Source organism: Dromaius novaehollandiae, chromosome 9 (assembly GCF_036370855.1).
Source record: "Dromaius novaehollandiae isolate bDroNov1 chromosome 9, bDroNov1.hap1, whole genome shotgun sequence".
Lineage (NCBI taxonomy): Eukaryota > Metazoa > Chordata > Aves > Casuariiformes > Dromaiidae > Dromaius > Dromaius novaehollandiae.
In genome coordinates, this window is record NC_088106.1 from 16,258,724 (window position 1) to 16,277,562 (window position 18,839).

General features: G+C 36.3%; 1 protein-coding gene across 2 annotated transcripts in view; it reads right to left on the reverse strand.

Moving 5' to 3' along the window:
• The window catches only part of ACAP2 (ArfGAP with coiled-coil, ankyrin repeat and PH domains 2), a 77,065-nt gene that overhangs the window by 15,628 nt on the left and 42,598 nt on the right, over window positions 1-18,839 (reverse strand). The window contains exons 10-17 of one of the 2 annotated variants that reach the window (XM_064516818.1): window positions 13,807-13,919; window positions 8,616-8,636; window positions 5,349-5,400; window positions 3,762-3,862; window positions 2,438-2,543; window positions 1,824-2,032; window positions 1,539-1,608; window positions 80-174 (exon numbers count right to left, since the gene is read on the reverse strand). In XM_064516818.1, coding sequence (XP_064372888.1) covers window positions 80-174; window positions 1,539-1,608; window positions 1,824-2,032; window positions 2,438-2,543; window positions 3,762-3,862; window positions 5,349-5,400; window positions 8,616-8,636; window positions 13,807-13,919 — 767 coding nt within the window. The remainder of the gene's footprint in view (window positions 1-79; window positions 175-1,538; window positions 1,609-1,823; window positions 2,033-2,437; window positions 2,544-3,761; window positions 3,863-5,348; window positions 5,401-8,615; window positions 8,637-13,806; window positions 13,920-18,839) is intronic. The other variant, XM_064516819.1, reaches the window with a different exon arrangement.

Genomic DNA, 18,839 nt, shown 5'->3' on the forward strand with positions numbered 1-18,839 from the left:
AAATTATGATGTAAACTGCTTAAATTAATATTTTTAACTTAATGAAAAGTTGAACAAATGAAATCAAAGTAAATTCTACCTTTGGCTTCCAGATTGCGGCTTCTTTACTCCCACTTTTTCCAACTTCGCTTCATATATTCTATTTATAACATCATTTCCCAATTCACACATAAGCTATGAAACAAAAATAAATAAATAAATAAATAAATAAATTCAAATAATTATAAACAGTTGTTTGTTTATACCTCACTCAGCCTATTTTTACACTTCAGTATTTTTCGCTGGTAAGAGTTCACTGACAAAAATCAAGCATGGGTTTATTGCATGATAATAAAACAAATAGTGAATAAAGGGAACAAATTCTGAATAAGATAGAAAAACCACCCACAGGCACAGTTTTAAAGTAGTGTTATTGCCTTCTGAAAAAGGATTGCAATTATGATGACCTGTGACTCAAGAACGTCGTGCAATCAGAATGACATTTGCAGACCTCATTAACAAGCATATGCTTTTCCACTAGGCTTTGCTAATAGTGGTTCTTATCCCATCTAGCAAGTGACAGTTCACTGAATTCTATCCCCATCTTGTCAAACAGCAGATTTGTTTGCTAAACCACGACCTGTTCTGTCTATAAAAAATGATCAGAAGGAAACACAGTCTGTGTATACTACTTTAAGGGGAATTCAGCCCAAGTAGTCCAATTTACTGCTGGTAATGAACGGAGTTCCTGCTTCTAATATCCAGGTATAATGTTTAGCCCTAGTGTTTGCATAAGCTAGACAGGGCAGGTTTTTATTTGCAACATGCGCACATTGATATAAAAATAATTTAAGCTCAAAGCCACAAGAAATAAACACCCCTACTTACATCATCTTTTTATTGTTCAAAATAGAGAAGTAATGCATAATCACTGGAACACAGCTAGAAACAAATGCTTTGCATGAACTATTCAATTGCACAAATGCACATAGGCACAAGTTCCTATTTCTGTATTTCACAGTATCACGTGATTTTCATAACCATGTTTCCAGCTAACATTTTTGCAAGTAGCACACAACAGCAATTGCAAAAAAAAAAAAAAAAAAAAAAAAAAAAAAGCCAATAGGCCTGCAAGATCAAGATCCCACTCTAAGACTTGTCATCCAAATTTTCAAGTATGATCATTATTTACTTTGACATAGCGCTTTCAAGTTTTTTCAGCCTACTACATTTTTGGTCTATAAACAAGATTTCCCTTTTTAAATGTTAAAAATATCAGCTGAAACTTACTGCTTCAGGTTCACAAACACACTTTAAATGTCATAAATAGTTCCAACAACTTCACATTAAGAAACACTACTGCTGCTTCAATAACCACAGCATGGTTGTGTAAGAGTATGAATTAAAAAAAATAAATAAACAAACATTTTCTACTCACAAGTGCTAAACATACACTAGGTACGATACAAGTTTTTCTGCACTGAGGTTTCTGATGCCCTTGCTGTAGACCAACAATATAAATACCAAATAAACTCCTGTTTCAAAAGGTATTATCATACCTTTAGAAGTTCAGGTTCCCATGAATCCAGCGTTAAAGATCTTACTTTTGAAAAGTGGACTCCTAGGCTCCTAAACAGCATAAGAAGAAATATTAGTTCATAACTGCATGCGATGTCATACTTCAGACAGCTTTATTATTAGTTTATGCAAATAGAGCATTTACCTTAATTCTGCTTACAAACAGGTGTCTCTAATCTTGCTTCTATGTACATTTAAAGAGGCAAACAATGCACTTCCTAATTAAGGCAATGCATAAATCATACATTTCTGAAGAGTTCACCAACCTGTGTATACCAGAGCACTCAATGCACAGCGTGATTCCTAGGTTGATACTGGCCCAGCGAGGATCTGCCAAACCACAATCACAGCAGGCAGCATTACCAGGAATACACTGAACCCGTTGTAGAGCACTTTCTCCCTTTAACAACTTCTCTTTTGTCTCACTGCCAGATTCTAGGCTTCCAGTAGAAGGGGATGATTTCTTTTCCTGTTTCTAAACAAAAAATACAAAGAGAGAGAGCGCGCGCGCAAGATTGACTAAATTAAAGAAGCAAATATCCAACAGATACTGACTGTGCACTAGAACCCTAGAAAAGAAACTTTTGCTTTAAAGTCTAGGAAAACCCTAGAACTGGAAAATCTTTAGCTTTCTGTTAGAACTGAACATAAGAGTATCCACTGATCTTATGAATTTTAACTGCACTGCAGAAAAATCACATCAAATCATACAGGCTAAAGTAAAATGAAGTGAGAAAAAGATAAAAATCATAGCCTTTAAGATTTCACTGCATTTACAACAGAAGACATGCAATGGATTCTTTTTTCACCCCCACCTCATAAAATAGGAGTTCTCTATTTTTTCTTTCCAGGATTTTTTGTTTGTTTGTTTTAAACTTACCTCAGATTCATCCCCTTTCTCTCTATATGCTGTAGCAATACTGGTCTGAACAGCCTTAATCCATGCCTGCCGCAGCTTTTCTGAGTCAGCCTGAAGCATGCAGCTTCTGTGACAAATCATACATGTACTCAGATTCAGAGAAACTGACCAACGAGCTCACATCCAAATATACATTGTTCACTAAAATTCAGACTCTTGAGAAAGTTTCTACCTATCAACTTCATTATATTATCTGGTAAACGTTACGTAATAGTTAAATCCATTTATTTTGAGATAACAATACAGCTGACCCTTTATAAAAAAAAATTCCTTGTTTCGAAACTATTTACAGGTAACACAAACATATAGATAAGACGAGTAACCCAGAGAATGGTTTAACTATTTCTTTTATTATCCTGAATTTTTCATTTTTATATCCTTACCTGCAATTTACCTCCATGACTATCTATATAAGATGTAGATATCAGTCCTTGAGAACACAGTTAATTCATCAATTTCAAAAGAAGTGATTTTGCAGCTTTCCATTAAGAGAAAGAACTACTTTGTACACCAACAGTCAAAGGAAGTCATGAAGTATATAACTGTTCCAACACTTATGGGCTTAATAAGCACAGGCAGGCAGGAACAAAATGCATGTTAAAATGAACCACAGATGGGGATGCAAACACTAAGACAGCTATCTACTAAGAGGAAAATAAATAAGTAAGAGCAGGGAGTGTAGATAACATCCTAACCTAGAAGGAGGTTGACCTTATATCAAAAAGTTAAATATGGCTGATGTCATAAATCATTAATGCGAAATCAGTGTCCCACTCTCTCTGTCAGGGCTGCCATATTTCTCCAAATACAACCAATAGACTGTGCTGACAGAGCTGAAACAACTATTTTTATTTGGTAGTTTCATTTACTGTGTTCTGAAGTGTACTTTAACACTACTGAAACGTTGCCTTGTTCTATGTTTGTATCTCATTGTGCCAATTACAAATTATCTGGAGTAACTGAGAGCTATTTTCTATATTACTAAGCAGCTTGATAGTGTCAGCTACTACTAAGCTGTAGCACCTCAACAACCACCAAATATACATAAAGCACAAGAATGCATATTTATTTCTATGTCAAAAGTACACTAAATACTAGGAACACTTCTCACAGCATCACTTACTCTTGACCCAAAGTTTCAGAGAACAAAATTGTTCACATATTTTTCCTGTTTTGATCTATCCCAAGAGACACATTCATCTTGTATTTCAAGACGGCTGAATGTAACTTTTTTTTTTTTTTTTTTTTTTTTTAAAAACGAGCAAACTCCCTCACTTCTCCTTACTTTGTTGGTGAAACCACCTCAAAACAGAAACGTCTTTCTATGTCTTCACAGTGTTTAACTGTGCAAAGCCGCAAATCTTCAACAACTACCGTGGGATTGTCCTGAAGAAAAAAAAAAAAAAAGACAAAATGACTAAAATAAGTCACATATAGAAGGAAAAGAAAAAAAGAGTTGCTCATCGTCTCAAATTACTTCACAGTTAATTTTATTTCTGTAGAAAAACTTGTCCTAAGTTAATAAGTAAACAGATAAGATGAAATTAAGTAAATAGTATCAGATATACTTAGTAAGAAATATTTAGTTATGTTTTCTTGTTTAGTTATATTTTATGAAAATTTAAATAGAGCCTTTGGAGAATGCCTTTTTACCGCCAATCAAATTGACTAAATAATCAACAGCTTAAATGTAACCAGCAGTATTCAAAGGAATTCCAAGATCATGTCTGAAAAGAGATGCAGCTAACTTGCAAATCAATCAGAAAGATCACAGCTGACTTCACAACATTGCAAGCACCACATACAAAAAACAGAAGCTGGGATGTGTGGGCTTTGAAAATTTGATTCAAAACATTTATTATGGGCTAACAGCATTTTTAGAAGAATAGTATTTCTAAAAGTGGCTTCTGTCATATAATATTAAGAAAAAATGCAACTGGAACTCACAAACACATAACCTGCCTGATTCAAATGTGCTAATGCAGACTTAACAGTTTGCTTTTCTTTACAACCAGAAAGGCCATAGCCCATGATCTGATCATGCCAGACAACAATCAGTAGATTCTGAACCTGGTCCGTTAGTATTGAAAAGAAATGAATTGTCACAAAATTGTCTTTATCAGCCTTCTGCATACAGTTTTATACTCTTTTTTCCAGCACTACAAACAGTTATGGCTATTCAGTGCAAAAGCTGCTTCTAGACCAGCAAAATAAAGGAACTCCCGCCCAAACGCTGATTAAAAAGTTGGCTTCTTTTGTTTGGGGGTAGAGCTGCATTTGCAGCTGTACTAAACAGCAGCTGTGATCATAAGATCTGTACTCTTCCACTGACAAAAACACTGACATCTACCACTGAATTGCCATACATTTGCAGTATCAGATACATGTATGTATTATCCATAACTGTTTCACAACAAAGATTTGTCATGCATTCATTTCCTGGATACATATATATTTTAAAGCGTTTATATTGGGTGAGGGAGTTTGGTAATCGGAGAGTGCAAGTCTTTAAGGAGTTAAACACAACTATTCAAAGAACAGCACAGAATATTTAGCCTGCCAGCAAGCGTGTACAAGCCTTTTGGGACCAACAGCTTGTAACAACTCTTCATACCTCTTCTCTGCAAGAAGGTAAAAAACAGTAAGAAATAAAGGATGTGCTTACAGGTCACCATGCAGGAATTTCAAAATCTGTAGGTATCGCTCTCGTTTTAAAAAAGGAAAAACTAATTTAGAAAAGGAAGTGGGTTGCTCAAGAGCACCCAAGACATCAGTGTGAGGACTCGTTGCTGCCCCTCAACTGCTGAGGGAACCATCACCTCCCCCCCCCCCCCCCCCCCCAAACCAGCCCAAGCCCCTTCTACATACCCACCTTAAATTTCTTCTGGTACACAAGTTGGTTATTTTGTATTGAAAACCAGCGCCTATTTAAATAAAAAGACATCCAAACAACACATAATTGATTTTACAGTGCTTATTTGACAGCAACATGCTAACATAGAGTCTACAGAGAAACGCTGCAGGAAAGGATTCACACGTGTAACGCCGCGACCAGTGTGGACAAGGATTCCATGAGAATAATGAAACAAGGAGAAAGCGAAGACAAAACAGAAAAGATAAAGCCAGGTTTAAATAATTTGAGTCCTAAACAAATACATTCGTGTTATCACAATATTAGTTAAGCTATCAAACAAAATGTTTTCATCTCAAAAGAACATACAATTAAGTATTTTAACAGCAAGCTAAAGTTTTAAATGATTATTTGATTTACAATTCAAATACTTTGACAAACAAGAATACTTAAACTATGTAAACTGCGCACTCACTCCTGAAATATTTTCAAGAGTAGAACTAGAAAATAATTTACTAAGGCACAATGTTGCCATCCCATATGAGTATTTAACATTTCACTGTATTCGACATTTCTTAAAATTTCAGATGATGAAATAAAAAGATTGTGCAAAAAAAAAAAAAAAGCAGACGAAAAGTGTTATAAGTAAGATCCTAATTTAAGCCTCAACTTCATGGAGAACTACTTCAAAGAGATTAAATTAAGGCATCCTATAAAAATCAAGAAAAAGATAACACGTAAAAACCCTGAATCGTATCTCTCATTATCAAACTCAGTGTTCAAATAGGATGCAATTCATGGTGTTGCCACACTTGAGAACCAAAAGTTACTCATATTCAGGAAAAATTACGAGTATTTCAGACCTTCAACAACTATGTTCAACAGGCCATCAAATATTTAAAAAGCACAACACTACCATATACAACCAACCCTTTCTAGCTCTTCTGGGGAGGCACAAAATAAGAAAACCTAACTGATCACCTGTTTTTGAACTGGAAAAAGTCAGAGAATGTAAAAAACAATTCAGTATCGCAGCAAAACTTAGACTTACTTGCTTTGTTCAGGCTTATAATATGACCCTATGTTTATCGTGTCATATTAAAGCCATCACCTCCAATACCTCGCTCATACAGCGCACCTGTATGCTACCTGCACTGCTAATTGGCTTGAATGCTAACAGTACATAAAAGATGCTATTGAAACTTATCTTGTAATTCTCCATAAATTGTTGAATATCAAGCTATAGCTCACTAGGTTAGTAACAAGAGGGCTCCATATATCCCAACCACCACAAGGCATTCAGGAAAAGCAGCACAAAAAATTGTTAAGGGCAAAAACAACAGTGAAAGATAAACAAGAGATACAAAAAAGTTAGATCCATATCAGAAAATCTAGTATTTGTTAAACTCTGTTAAAGTTAGTACTTAGTAGACAGATGAGATTCTACCTTTTATCAATTATTCTTTTCAAATGTTGTGCAGATATATTCAATTAAAAAAAGTAACAATAGGATCTCCTTTAATACCGGATTTCAAATGTAATAATGGTCATCTCTTTAGGCTAATTAAATAGTATAATAAAAAAGTTAACTACTTTTTCAATTTATTCACAAGAGTTGTTTTGGTCACTACTATTTAAAAGGTATCACCTTTACCATCTATTTAAAAAAAAAAAAAAAAAAAAAAAAAAAAAAAAAAAAAAAAGGAAAGAAAACAACCAGATGCAACAACTAAGCCTCTAATCCAAGCATAAGGGAGGTTATTGCTAATATTTAAACAGATAGTTCAGCTAAAAAGCAGACCAGAAAGGGAAAATAAACCCAGGCTTATTCTTTGCTTTTGAACATACACCAATTTGAAACATGAAAAGCAGTGCCTAAAGAGACAAAGGAAAAATGCAGCACTGCCCCAAGATAACATGCAATGGAGCAAATCCCTAATAATAACCACTGAGTAGTATGACTAACTTCATTAATACAACGCTTCATTTGTTGTACATTTACATATTTAGCGAGTCATTAGAGTAAGTAAGTTCCAATCTGATAAACTGGATACAAATGAGTATACAAGTCGTACAACAAAATTGTGTCATCTTCAAAGTCTAGTCTAAAAGTTTTCAAAGTATCCCACGATCTCCCCCACCCAGTAGACAAGTGAAATCGGTTTAAGGAAAATTTTTCAGCCCAGCCCCCCAAAAACAGTTTAAAGAAACATTGGGAGGAGTGGGAGAAGGAGAAATAAACAGCCGTTTAGAGTACAGTAAAACTTGTTGTTGGCACTTGTCAACTGGCCTCAGTTAAGGTTTTGTCGATGGAAAAAAAAATTTACTTCATTATATGCTTTGAAATCTAAATGATCTCATCAATAAACATCACTCACTACTGTACAAAACAGACTGGTAGCGCACTGCCACAGGCAGTGACAACCAGGAACTTTCGAGGCATAATATATATGGACTGAAGGTGTTGTAAGGATATACCTTATCTACTCCCTCTGAAGAATTAAAACTTTATGGCAACATGTGCTGTAAGTACTGAGTGTTATCAAAGTTTCTTTAAATGTGTCATTTTGTCACTGAAACAGTAGGAGAAGAGCATGGTGAAGGAGGAAACATACTTAGGGAAGTCTTAAAGCAATTCATGTTGACCCGCTGTATTTATGCTGGTACTTAAATGAAGCTGTTTGGGTTTAGAAACTTAACTGTTTTCTTCTTATGCATACCTACACATTTAAAATAAAATGAATCAATTCATTAAATAGAAAAGATATAAAAACCAATGAACAGTATTTCAAATTTCTGAGAATGGAGAATTAAGACCAGGAAGAAAAAATGACTCAAATTTTATATAAAATTTGAATAATTTTTATTGTTTTTCAAAGGGGAATAATTTTGTTTGCAATCAGCATGCAAATAAAACAGAATGATTAAGAGTGCACAACATTTAAAAGTGCCATTTCTAATTTCAATGCAGTTGATGAGAAAATTCTCACCAACTTAAGTTAGAAAAAGGCAAAACACTGAGTTACTTTTAGCTATAAAGGAATTAAAGTGATCATAAACTTAGTTTCTGCAATCAAGGTTCTGAGCACGTGATCAACCTTTCTAATTCTTTTAAAGGTGTTGAGCAGCAGGTGCACTGTCATCCCAGGCAGAATCCTTCTGTTATTTTTCTTAGACTAAGCCACTTTACATCCATTGCAAGTAATCAAAATTAAATGCAGGGTTAATTAAGAGCTTTTTTGCGTGCCAAAGAAACATTGGGAAGGTATAAAAGAAGCTGGTTGGTACCTGATGTGATCTGGCTTTTTCCTGTCATGTGAAAAAATGGGGTAGGATTAAAACATAAGGGAAAGGAGGAAAAGGAATGAAAATGCAAAATGAGCAAAATAAGCAAAGAATTAGCATGATCTGAAAATACAGAATTAAAGGAAAATGTTTAATGCATCCAACCTAAAAAAAATTACTCAGAATATACTAGTATTTGCTAAAGGCTTTTCTCCCCACACACATTTATTCACACATACCTTTATCCATAACACGGACTTGTTTATTTATTTTTAAATATGGGACAAAACAGTTTTCCACCTACCGCTCCACACTAATAAATGCAACTGATTTTAGTTCCTGACCCTTGTACTATGAGATATATATACACATCATTTACTAAAAGATAAACATACATTCAAACAGTAGGTCTCCAAACCTGCTGCTGTGAGACTCTCCATTAGAAATATATCATTTTGTTTCCACTAAACTATTATCTGAAACACCCAAATACATTATAAACAATCCATTTAGCCACGCTATAAAGAGCTTCCAAAATCTTCAGCTCTTACAGACAGCCATGAACAGAAGCCAAAAAAGCAGCAGTGTCACACCGTAAGTAGTTCCCATGGCAGCCTGCTCACAAACTATTTGTTTCTTAAAGCAGCGTCATACAGAGCTACCCCAAGACTAGGGAATTAACTAAGTCTTCGGACAACTGTACCCAAGCTGCCAGCTGCCCCAGGCAGAAACTACATTGTACTAGGAAGAAGTTAGCTTGGATTAAAATAAAACGAGTTTTCCCCCACTGGAACAGATTTGTCACTCTTCAAATTTTTTTGCAGCAACTGGACTTTCCCCAGGGTAATCCGCTCTTGTGCCCATGCATTCATATACCAAGACATGCACAGGGAAGCATCACAGAATGATCTCTATTTTGTTAGCTAGAATCACACTGATGTGTCTCACATCCAGTCAAAATTCATAGTATCATCTCCTTTCCTCTTATGCTTTTAATGCTGTGAAGTATAAACTAGTACTTGTAACTGCAATGATTTTTTTTTTTTTTAACTTGATTGCTTTAAGGAGTACTTTAAAATATCTGGAGACATCAAAATACCAACCAATACTAACAGAGTGGAAAGAGGAACTACCATACTAAATACAAATTACAACTAGCATTGCAACCAGCAGTTGGCAAGGAAGGTCAGCGCTCTTGCCTGAGGTTCAGCGTATCAGGAAATTCCAGTGCTCCTTTCCAGGCAAACTCTTCCGCTTTTGTCTCAGTTGGTTGATTCCACCACCCACCGCTAAAGTAAGAAAAAGCAGTCTACCTACCTAAGAACAACTTTGAAAATATCTTGTCCTTCTTGGGTTCTCTGATTTCAGCCCTAAATTTCCTCAAACAACATGTTCTCTAAATGTTTCCTGCTTCAGGATTTCATTATATATTTTCATGCACAAAAACCATTTAAAGCAATGATACAGTCTTTTGTATTTATCTAGGCATTGGAAATACCCTGTAGCTCTTAATACATGGTGAACTTCAAAAATTCTCTGTGTAGGTGAAACTACATCACTATGTCAATAAAGCATCCCACCATCAGTCTTAGGCAATGAAAACAGGCAGTCACCACTGCAGTATCTAACAGATAGCAATCTGAGTTACGAATGTATTTGGAGATAAAAATGTTAAAAATACCTCTCCATTTCAGTAAAAAACAAAGGAAGTGGGGCTAGATTCAGAAGCTAATTAAAAGCTATCTTCATTAAGAAGAACTTTTAATGTTTTTTCTATGTAGGATATTTCAGTAGAGTTTCACAACAATTAGTAATGGTTTGTAAACACATTAAGAACAAAGCTAACATATGATTGATTCCATTTCTAAACACCGATGGTTTATATCTATCGTGTCCAATGTTACTCACTGTGTAATTCTGCAACATCCAACAAGCCTATCACTAACGCCAAGAAAAATTATAGAGAATCTAAGATAAAAAGGCTGAAGGGTTAGATTTATTGTACACTCATGATAGAAGAAAAAAACATAAGCAAATATAAAGTATATCTTAAAAGTAGGTACCCCTGGCTCATTCATGAGTTATCTTGGCTCTCTTACTTTTTTTCCTCTGTTTTGATAGCATATGTTCAAATCTATAAGCTTATTCCCAAAAAATGTCATTGTATATCCTGATTAAATTAAGACTTCCCTAAATTTATTTCATCTCAGTCTTAAATTTTCAAGAGACTGAAATTAGCTTTAATCCAATCCTACTCTTTATCATCTTAAGGAAAGATATGCATATCGTATTAATAGGTATGAAGCCAAGTGGAAAGAGAGTATTTCTCAGCTATCTTCCAACACTAAAAGTGCTGCCCTGCTTCCTTCTGTTCCCTCCCCACAGATCGAGGTCTTTATGACACCCAGAAGACGACCCAAAGAGGGAGTCTCAGGTTTGTCTTCAGACATCGTCAAGAGACTACAGTCAACCCTACACAAGACCTTGCAAAAAGGACTCTTCCAGCCTGCTGAGGATTTGGCTAAGGACAATCTCCTACCCTGCTACTGTGGAGATTTCTAAAAGCATGCTTACACTAGTATCTGAGTTCAAATTGGGATGTGCTGTTGAAACACACCTCCCAACTTTCTCCCTTTACAATTTTTTTGGAGTTGTCTTGAAGAACTCTGAATTCTATTTGGATAAAACTTAGATATTATTACAATTGCAAGTGCATATTCGGACTACAGGATCAGACTAGAGATAGTCCAGAGCAAACAGTCCCTCAGAAACACATGCAAATGTGGACACTGGGACTGCAGCACCAAACGTGTGTTCTACAAACGTACTTTCATAGTTCCACACTGCTTACTAATATAGATACAGGCTTATCGACTCCAGTAGCCCTTGTATCAGTCTGTAGAGGTCTAAGTGAGGTAATCCCTATTTGCTATAGCTTGCGATGTTCCAAGATGTAAGACATCAGGGTCCTCTACCAGGTTCAGAGAATCACAGAATAATTAAGTCTGGAAAGGATCCAAGGGCGTCTCTAGTCCACCTTCCTTCTCAAAGCAGGGTGACTTGTGAGATCAGACCAGGTTGAAAACCCACCTCCAAGGATGGAGGCTGTGCAACTACTCTCAGAAGCTTCTTCCAATGCTTAACTGTCCTCAAGGTGAAAAGATTTTTCTTATTACCAGTTAGGTCCTCCCATTTCAATTTATGCCCACTGTCTCTTGTCCCATGCACTTCTGTGAAGAACCTGGCTCCATCTTACTGATGACCACCTCATAGATGTTGGACAGCTGCTACTACGTTTCCCCGAGCCTCCTCTTCTCCGAGCTACACAACCCCAGTTCCCTCTGCCTCTCCTCAAAGGGCAAGTACTCCAGCCCTGACCCTCTTGGTGGCCCTCTGCTAAACCTGCTTCAGTTTGTCCATGTGCTTCTTGTACTACGGGGTGAAAAGCTGGACGTGGTGTTTTAGATGCAGCCTGGCAACGGCCAAGTAAAGGGGAATATATTCACTTCCCTCGATCTAACGACTGGGGGTCCTGTTAACCCACAAAGCTGCCAGCCACTTCGCTGCCAGGCCCCACTGCTGAGTGTTGCTCAGTTTGCTGCCTCTGAGACCCACAGGTCCCCCTTCAGCAGAGCTGCTCCTCAGTCCACTAGCCAGACCCTGGCTTTATTCAGAGTGGAACGAAGCCAAGCCCTTCTTAGAAGTTTACTGTTTCAAATTAACATGATTTGAATTAATAGATCTAGGAAACATTAGGTCTTAACAAATCTGTTACCAACTTTGTGGTCAAGGCTGCAGCAGACTATATCTACTTCAAAATATATTTTACAGGAGAAATAATAATAATTGTTATTCTTCAGGCCCAAGACAAGAAGCACCATGAATTAGCTATGGCAGGACTAGTTATAAGAGGCCCTGCTACAATAAATGCTCTTCCAAATACAGAGAAAATGTTAAGTAATGTTTAACTTCTTAAATACTTGAAGAAAAAAGTTCTACCAACTCCAGTCTTATGTGTCAGTAAAATGACCTCTCTGCAGCAACAACAGATGCATCTATTAGTATTACTGACAGAGTGTATCAGCAACACCAAAAATGCAGGCTGACCAGAAACTGTCCATTTGATTGACAAAGATATATTTTTTTAATGAAAGTCTTTTTTTTTGTTCAGCTTAATATTTTCATAATAAAGCACCTTGCCAACAACCCAGCATATGTAAAAGAAATCCAGCTAATGCTATTTAATGCTTATAAGTGCTTCTGTATTAACAAAAGGTTCACTAGCAAGCCACTGAAAAACAGATGAAATACACATTTCCAACAACATATCCAAATACACATTCTGGCCTTTGAAACACAAAAATACTTTAATAAAAGCGTTACTGCAAATAGGGGAGTATGAGATGGTAAGAGCAGCACTATATCAAAACAAATTTACTTCAGAATTCAAGAACTGCATCCATCTATAGAGTAAGTGCTCCAGCATACATAATGTTTCCTTACAGAAATGTATACCATTGAAAAGTCAAAAGAAATCCTGTTCAATGAGGAAAAACCTTTAAATAATCATAAAATATACACTGTTGAAGAGATAAGACTCAGAGTATATTTTAAATTGCCAACAGGACCACCAAAACTACTAAGAGGAATTCATTGCACAGCACAGGAACTGTAAAGGTTAACAACTACTCGTTTATTTTTCAGGAAAAATAATAGTGCTTGAGTCCTTCACTGTGTTTCCCTGCTTCCACTGGCTACAGGACTTTCATTTAATTTTGAGTCTTCTAACACTTATTTTCCCAGTGCTTGCGTTTATGATTGTATACAATACGTGATACAAAAATTGCTCTGTGTCAACCTGAAAGCAAGGCAAAAATGCAATTACAGAGTCAGATTGTGGCCACAAAGTGAGCCTTCCACACACAGGACTTCTCTAGACTTTAAGACACATTCTTAGAGAAAGGCTTGCAAACAACTAGACACAGAACAAAATAACAGGAAATAAGGAGCAATAGCTTTCAAGTGTGTGTCATCTCTACTGTAATTAACAGAGCAATCTAAATGTTTTGACAAAACTCAACATCTTGGGCAAATCTGTGGAATCGGTGGGTTACATGGGTTGCAAGTCAGACCAGAATTTAGCTTAATAAATAGTATCATTATAAACTATTAAAGAGAGGTTCTGAAGAATTACCTGTTCCAAGTCTTGAAGGCATTGCTGGCTCGCTTAAATAGATAACCTTCCATAACAATACCATTGGCTGCATCTACATTGTATTCTAATTTAGTATCATCACTGGAGTAATCCTAGTACAGAGAAACAAAACAAGAAAGATGCATTGTAGTCTCAAATGAAGCTTCAAACATTAGCAGCATTAGTGTCAAAAAGAGTAAACATTTAGGAATAATGTTTTGCTTGCAACATTCACTAGTCTCTGCTTCTGCCACTTTGTAAAATACTATTTTTAGAAGATCAAGATGCTGAAGACTATTTTTACTTTATAAGATCCAGAACAGTAAGACTGCATTATTTATTTTACCAAACATCTTTTCAAAGACTGCAGGGGAAGAGGAGGAGGGAAGACAGAAAAAGTCTCTGGATCAGAAAAGCTGCATTCCAGAACTAGGAAAGGTACAAGGAAAAAAAAAAAAAAAGAAAAAACCAAGAAACTGGATATCATATAATGAAGAAGGAAATGCAGAACTGCTATGATTTCATAAAGAGAGCATTCAGGCGTCTACACCGTGAAGAGGGGTACAGTATTATCTAAAATCTAGAGATTAAGTTTAAAATATTTTCTAGGAGAAACTGCAAAAAAAAAAAAAAGTGTTAATAGATTAGCACATACCATATATTAACATATAAAAAGGCTGACCGTTATTAAAAATTATGCCATCTGCTTTATAGTTAATTCCCACATTAAAAATACTAAACCCTTTTCCTTGTATCTTTCCTGAGCTTTGAACATGAGTGGCATTTCTCTAACATGGTGAGATTTTTCAAAGAGGTCTAAGCCATCTGGTCATCTCATTCCTATTAGGACAGAGAGTAAGCGGACATTCAAATGCATTAATCCTTCATAATCTACCTAAGTCACATGTTAACAGAAGTTATTAAATACATTTATGGGAGAAGGAACAGGGATCAGTGCTGACCAAAGATGCACAGTATGAGACTATCGAGTCCACTAGAACCTTTTTACTTCCCAGAAATATATATTTAAAAAAAAAGAAGAGCCTTTGAATCCAAGGTCTCTCATATATTCCAAAGAAAAAGGAGAGGGGGGGGGGGGGGGGGGAGATGAAGTGACAGGAGTCAAAGCCGCACAGAAGCGGCAGCAGCCCGTGGCTGAGGACTGTACGGAGCCAGCAGGGCTGCCACCTTCAGCTCTGTCGTCCAGACAAGGGAGCTGGGTCAGAGCTTGGAGGACAGGCAGCAGGAAAGATGATGCTATCAATTAGCAATCAAAATGCTAGTAAAGATGATGAGAACTTAGTAGTAATTTTTTTCTTTGTAATCTTGGACAAGAATATGAAGCTAAGAGTAGGACAAGATAATATTGGTTGGGGGGGGTTGTTTTTTGCTTTTTTTAGTCTAATAACAGCTCTTTTCAAGTACACCACTATGTTTTTTAGAAAGGTTAGCTGCTTCATGTTTCTAGAGAAGGTAGAGCAGACTAAGTAGTAATGCAGGTGGTGATCATCTGCTTTTGTATCCTGTTTTAAACAGCATGGACAATAGATAGGGGTTCAGGTATTCAATAAGCGGGAGGCTAACAGCTACTAGAGACGCATGAAAAAGTGCACACGAAGTGACATAATTTAATATCATAAGCCATTTCCAGAGAACAAAATAACATGCAACTAGCTCAAATTTCAGTTGACTAGCAACACATGGAGATTTCTTCCTCCCCTTAACAAAGGCAGAAGAAACTCATCACTGGAAATTAAGTTTCATAATGGAGGGGAGACCTAAATTTCAATAACTAAGAGACAGGACAGTGCATAAGACTGTCACTCTTGCATACCATCAGAAGATACTTCTGACGAAGAACAAAAACACCCTCCCCCCAAACAAATCCCAAAACACAAACAAAATAAGACCTGATATTTGCAGTTCATAAAGAGTACTTCTGTAAATCTCTGGTTTGCACTATGCTCCTTTTCTATATTGGGAGGGGGAAGGCTATACAAAAAACTAAATCAGTTTCAAAGAAGTACTATCAATCCTATGTAATATTCCAGCCTTCACACAGTTTTTTTGGTGTACAACTTATTTATTCTTATATAGGCAACTACTTAAGCTACAAAGGATGAGGCACCTTTAAATCCAGCATAGTTATATCCAAGCTAAACAACTTTATCCTATAGTTATTTTAGTCTAGGGAAAAATATATAAATAAATGAAATCCCATCCTAACTGAACATTAAGAAGTCAAAAAGAAGCATAACCAGAACCGACTGAAAGGAAAAAGTAGATAGAGTCTGTATAATTTTTTTCTCACTGGTAAGTCTTCTCTGCGTAGCATTAACAGGTTACTGAAAAGACTGAAGAGACAACACTGTTCTGCCATACACTAAGGGTGTGGGAAAAAAGCAGTTATGGCTCAATCAAGGGTTAGTTTATCAAGACAGTGAAGTGGTTACAAATGTCAAAAAGGGCCTTTCATGCCCCCGGCCAGCAGAGCACCAAACTCTGTAAGATGACCTACACTTCCAGCTATTACCAATCTTCATAGATTAAAAATTATGTCCAAAATGTTAGCCTAGACTTTCTTCACTAGCAGATAATCATTGCAAAAGTGAGAATTTCAAGAATTTTATCACTATCATATAGTCTTCTGAATATAGTTAATTACAAATAAAAGCTTCTTAAAAATCCCAAATTCAGTCATTTACTATTCAAAATTTCATAACCTTAATATTCTGCCTGTTTTCATAATTCAAAACATACTGAACATTAAAGGCCTCAAATAAGCACAAACATTCAAATATCAGTGTAGTTTTAACAGTGTTAGACAGCTTTATTACACAGCCATTCTCAAAAAGCGTTGAGTAGTCTCCAGTTTATCTTATCATGCCACCCAAAAAAAACACCACACCTATACAAGTGCAGTCTTACACATGCTGAGCTCACCTTTTTGTCCAAAAAACTTGATAAATTACTCTAACTTACCAGCTCCCAAACATAATGAAACCTGCTAAAGATTTGCATCTTCCTGCCTCAGCGATGCCTGCAGCTCCTTGCCTAAGGGAAGGCCGGCACACAGTTCCTCAGCCCTCTGCCCAGACTACCCAGCAGTCACATTTTCCTCCCAGATCAGACAGCTGGTTCAGATACTGCGGTTGTGTTTTTCCAGTGAAACTAGATTTAAGCTGCTTTTGTAGACATACAAACATAAACAACCCAAAGTGTCATCGTGCTGTTGTGAAACTGTTATCTTGCTGTTACTCTCAGCCCAAGTTGCCTAAAATACTGTCTACCTCATGAAGTGCATAGTGTCATTTTAATGGATTTCATGAGATGACTTGCACGCTTATAGGGCAGATTAAGGCACAAGAGCACACGGAAGAAGTTTAATGTTTACCTAGCTATGCATAGAAGACTACTAATTGAAATTAAAAGATTTTAAAAAAGTAAAGCTTCTATATGCTTTTATCCAAAAAGCTTCACTGCTAAAGCTGTGGTCAGGAAAAAAAAAAAAACAACCCTTTATTTCCACTAAAAGGGTAACAGTGGAAAAAGAACTAGATAGCTGTGTCTGACTTGATAGTCTATTTTTTTTTCAGGATTAAAGAATTAGGGGGAAAGCAGTCCCATTATAACTTTTTTTTATCATGGCTCACGGAAAAGTTTAACATATTATGAAAAAATAATCGGGGGTGGGGAGAAATACATCCATATCTTTCCAGCATCCTGCATAAGAGAATCACATGTTAACAAATCCAGTCACTTCATGTGATTCAGAATTTTACATTCCTTAAGCAAACATACAGTTGGAAAAGCCTGCACTGGCTTAAACAGCATTTATTTGCTAATTAGGTGTCAGCTACGACTGTAGCACAAAAGAAAATTAAACCAGCATTATGAAAGTCACACTGAAGTGCTACATTACATGTTTTGTTCAGTTTTAAAGTAGTGGCTTCTATTCTAATACTCATTTTTAAATGTTTGCCAGCTACTGGAAAAAAAACATGTAGGTGAAGCAGCCTATGTAGGTGAGATGCACAATGTGCTCTTCTTCCCTTTTTTAATCTGTAAGTGACAGAAAACCAGTAGGTAACGGCATGACAACTTTCATTTCTGCATTCAATACTAATTTAGTGGGTCACAGAATACTTATCTTGACACGTTTCAGTGACTGCATTCATATGTGAATTTATCAGTTTATCACACAGACTGGATTTATTTCATAGTTCGCATGTTTTTTGTCATTTCCCCTACATAATTTTCTTGGGATCAAAGCAAAAGAATCCTATTCTTCAGCAGCAGAGTTTTTAGATTTATTTCCAATACAAAGATCACTAAAAGGTCAAAAGCTTGAATTCAAGCCATTTTACCAGTCCATCACAGGGAGTGTGAGTATCAGCACTCTAACACTGAATTTGTATTTAAAGACAATGTTTATCCCTATTTTAAAGCAGCAGAATTTTAAAGGCTGTTTAAGAGGGAGTAAATGGGGAAGACTGCGTGAAGAATCAGGCACAGACAACCCCCCTCCCAAAAGAATAAACCAAGAAGTTACTGCAGTACATATCATGAAGAAAAAATGCATTTTGCAACCCCTCTGCATTTTAGGAACTTGCTTCCATTCCCATCTCATAGCATGGGCAAAGCCAAAGAGATGTTTGTTATACTGCAGTTTAAACTTTCCTGAGGAAAAGCTCAAAACGACAACAACAAACCCACAAGAAGAAACAAAGTCTACAGTCCAAGGCAAAGTGCAAGAAGTCAGATAGTTACTACACACAGAAGTCATTTGAAATACTGGCACATCTTTATTTTTGTGACAGGAATTAGTTTGCATTACTTCCCAACAGCAGTTCTGGTTTACGCCCGCTTCGTGACTGTGGTAGCATCTGGTTTCCTATCAGCTCATTTAGTCAAGACGTTACAATTTGCAAATCATTCTCACTCCAGCTGTTTCCTGAACAGTTGTTTAGAAACAGATTTTTTTTCCTCTATTTTTTTGCAAGAAAGAAGTGTTTGAATACAATGAAAACTGT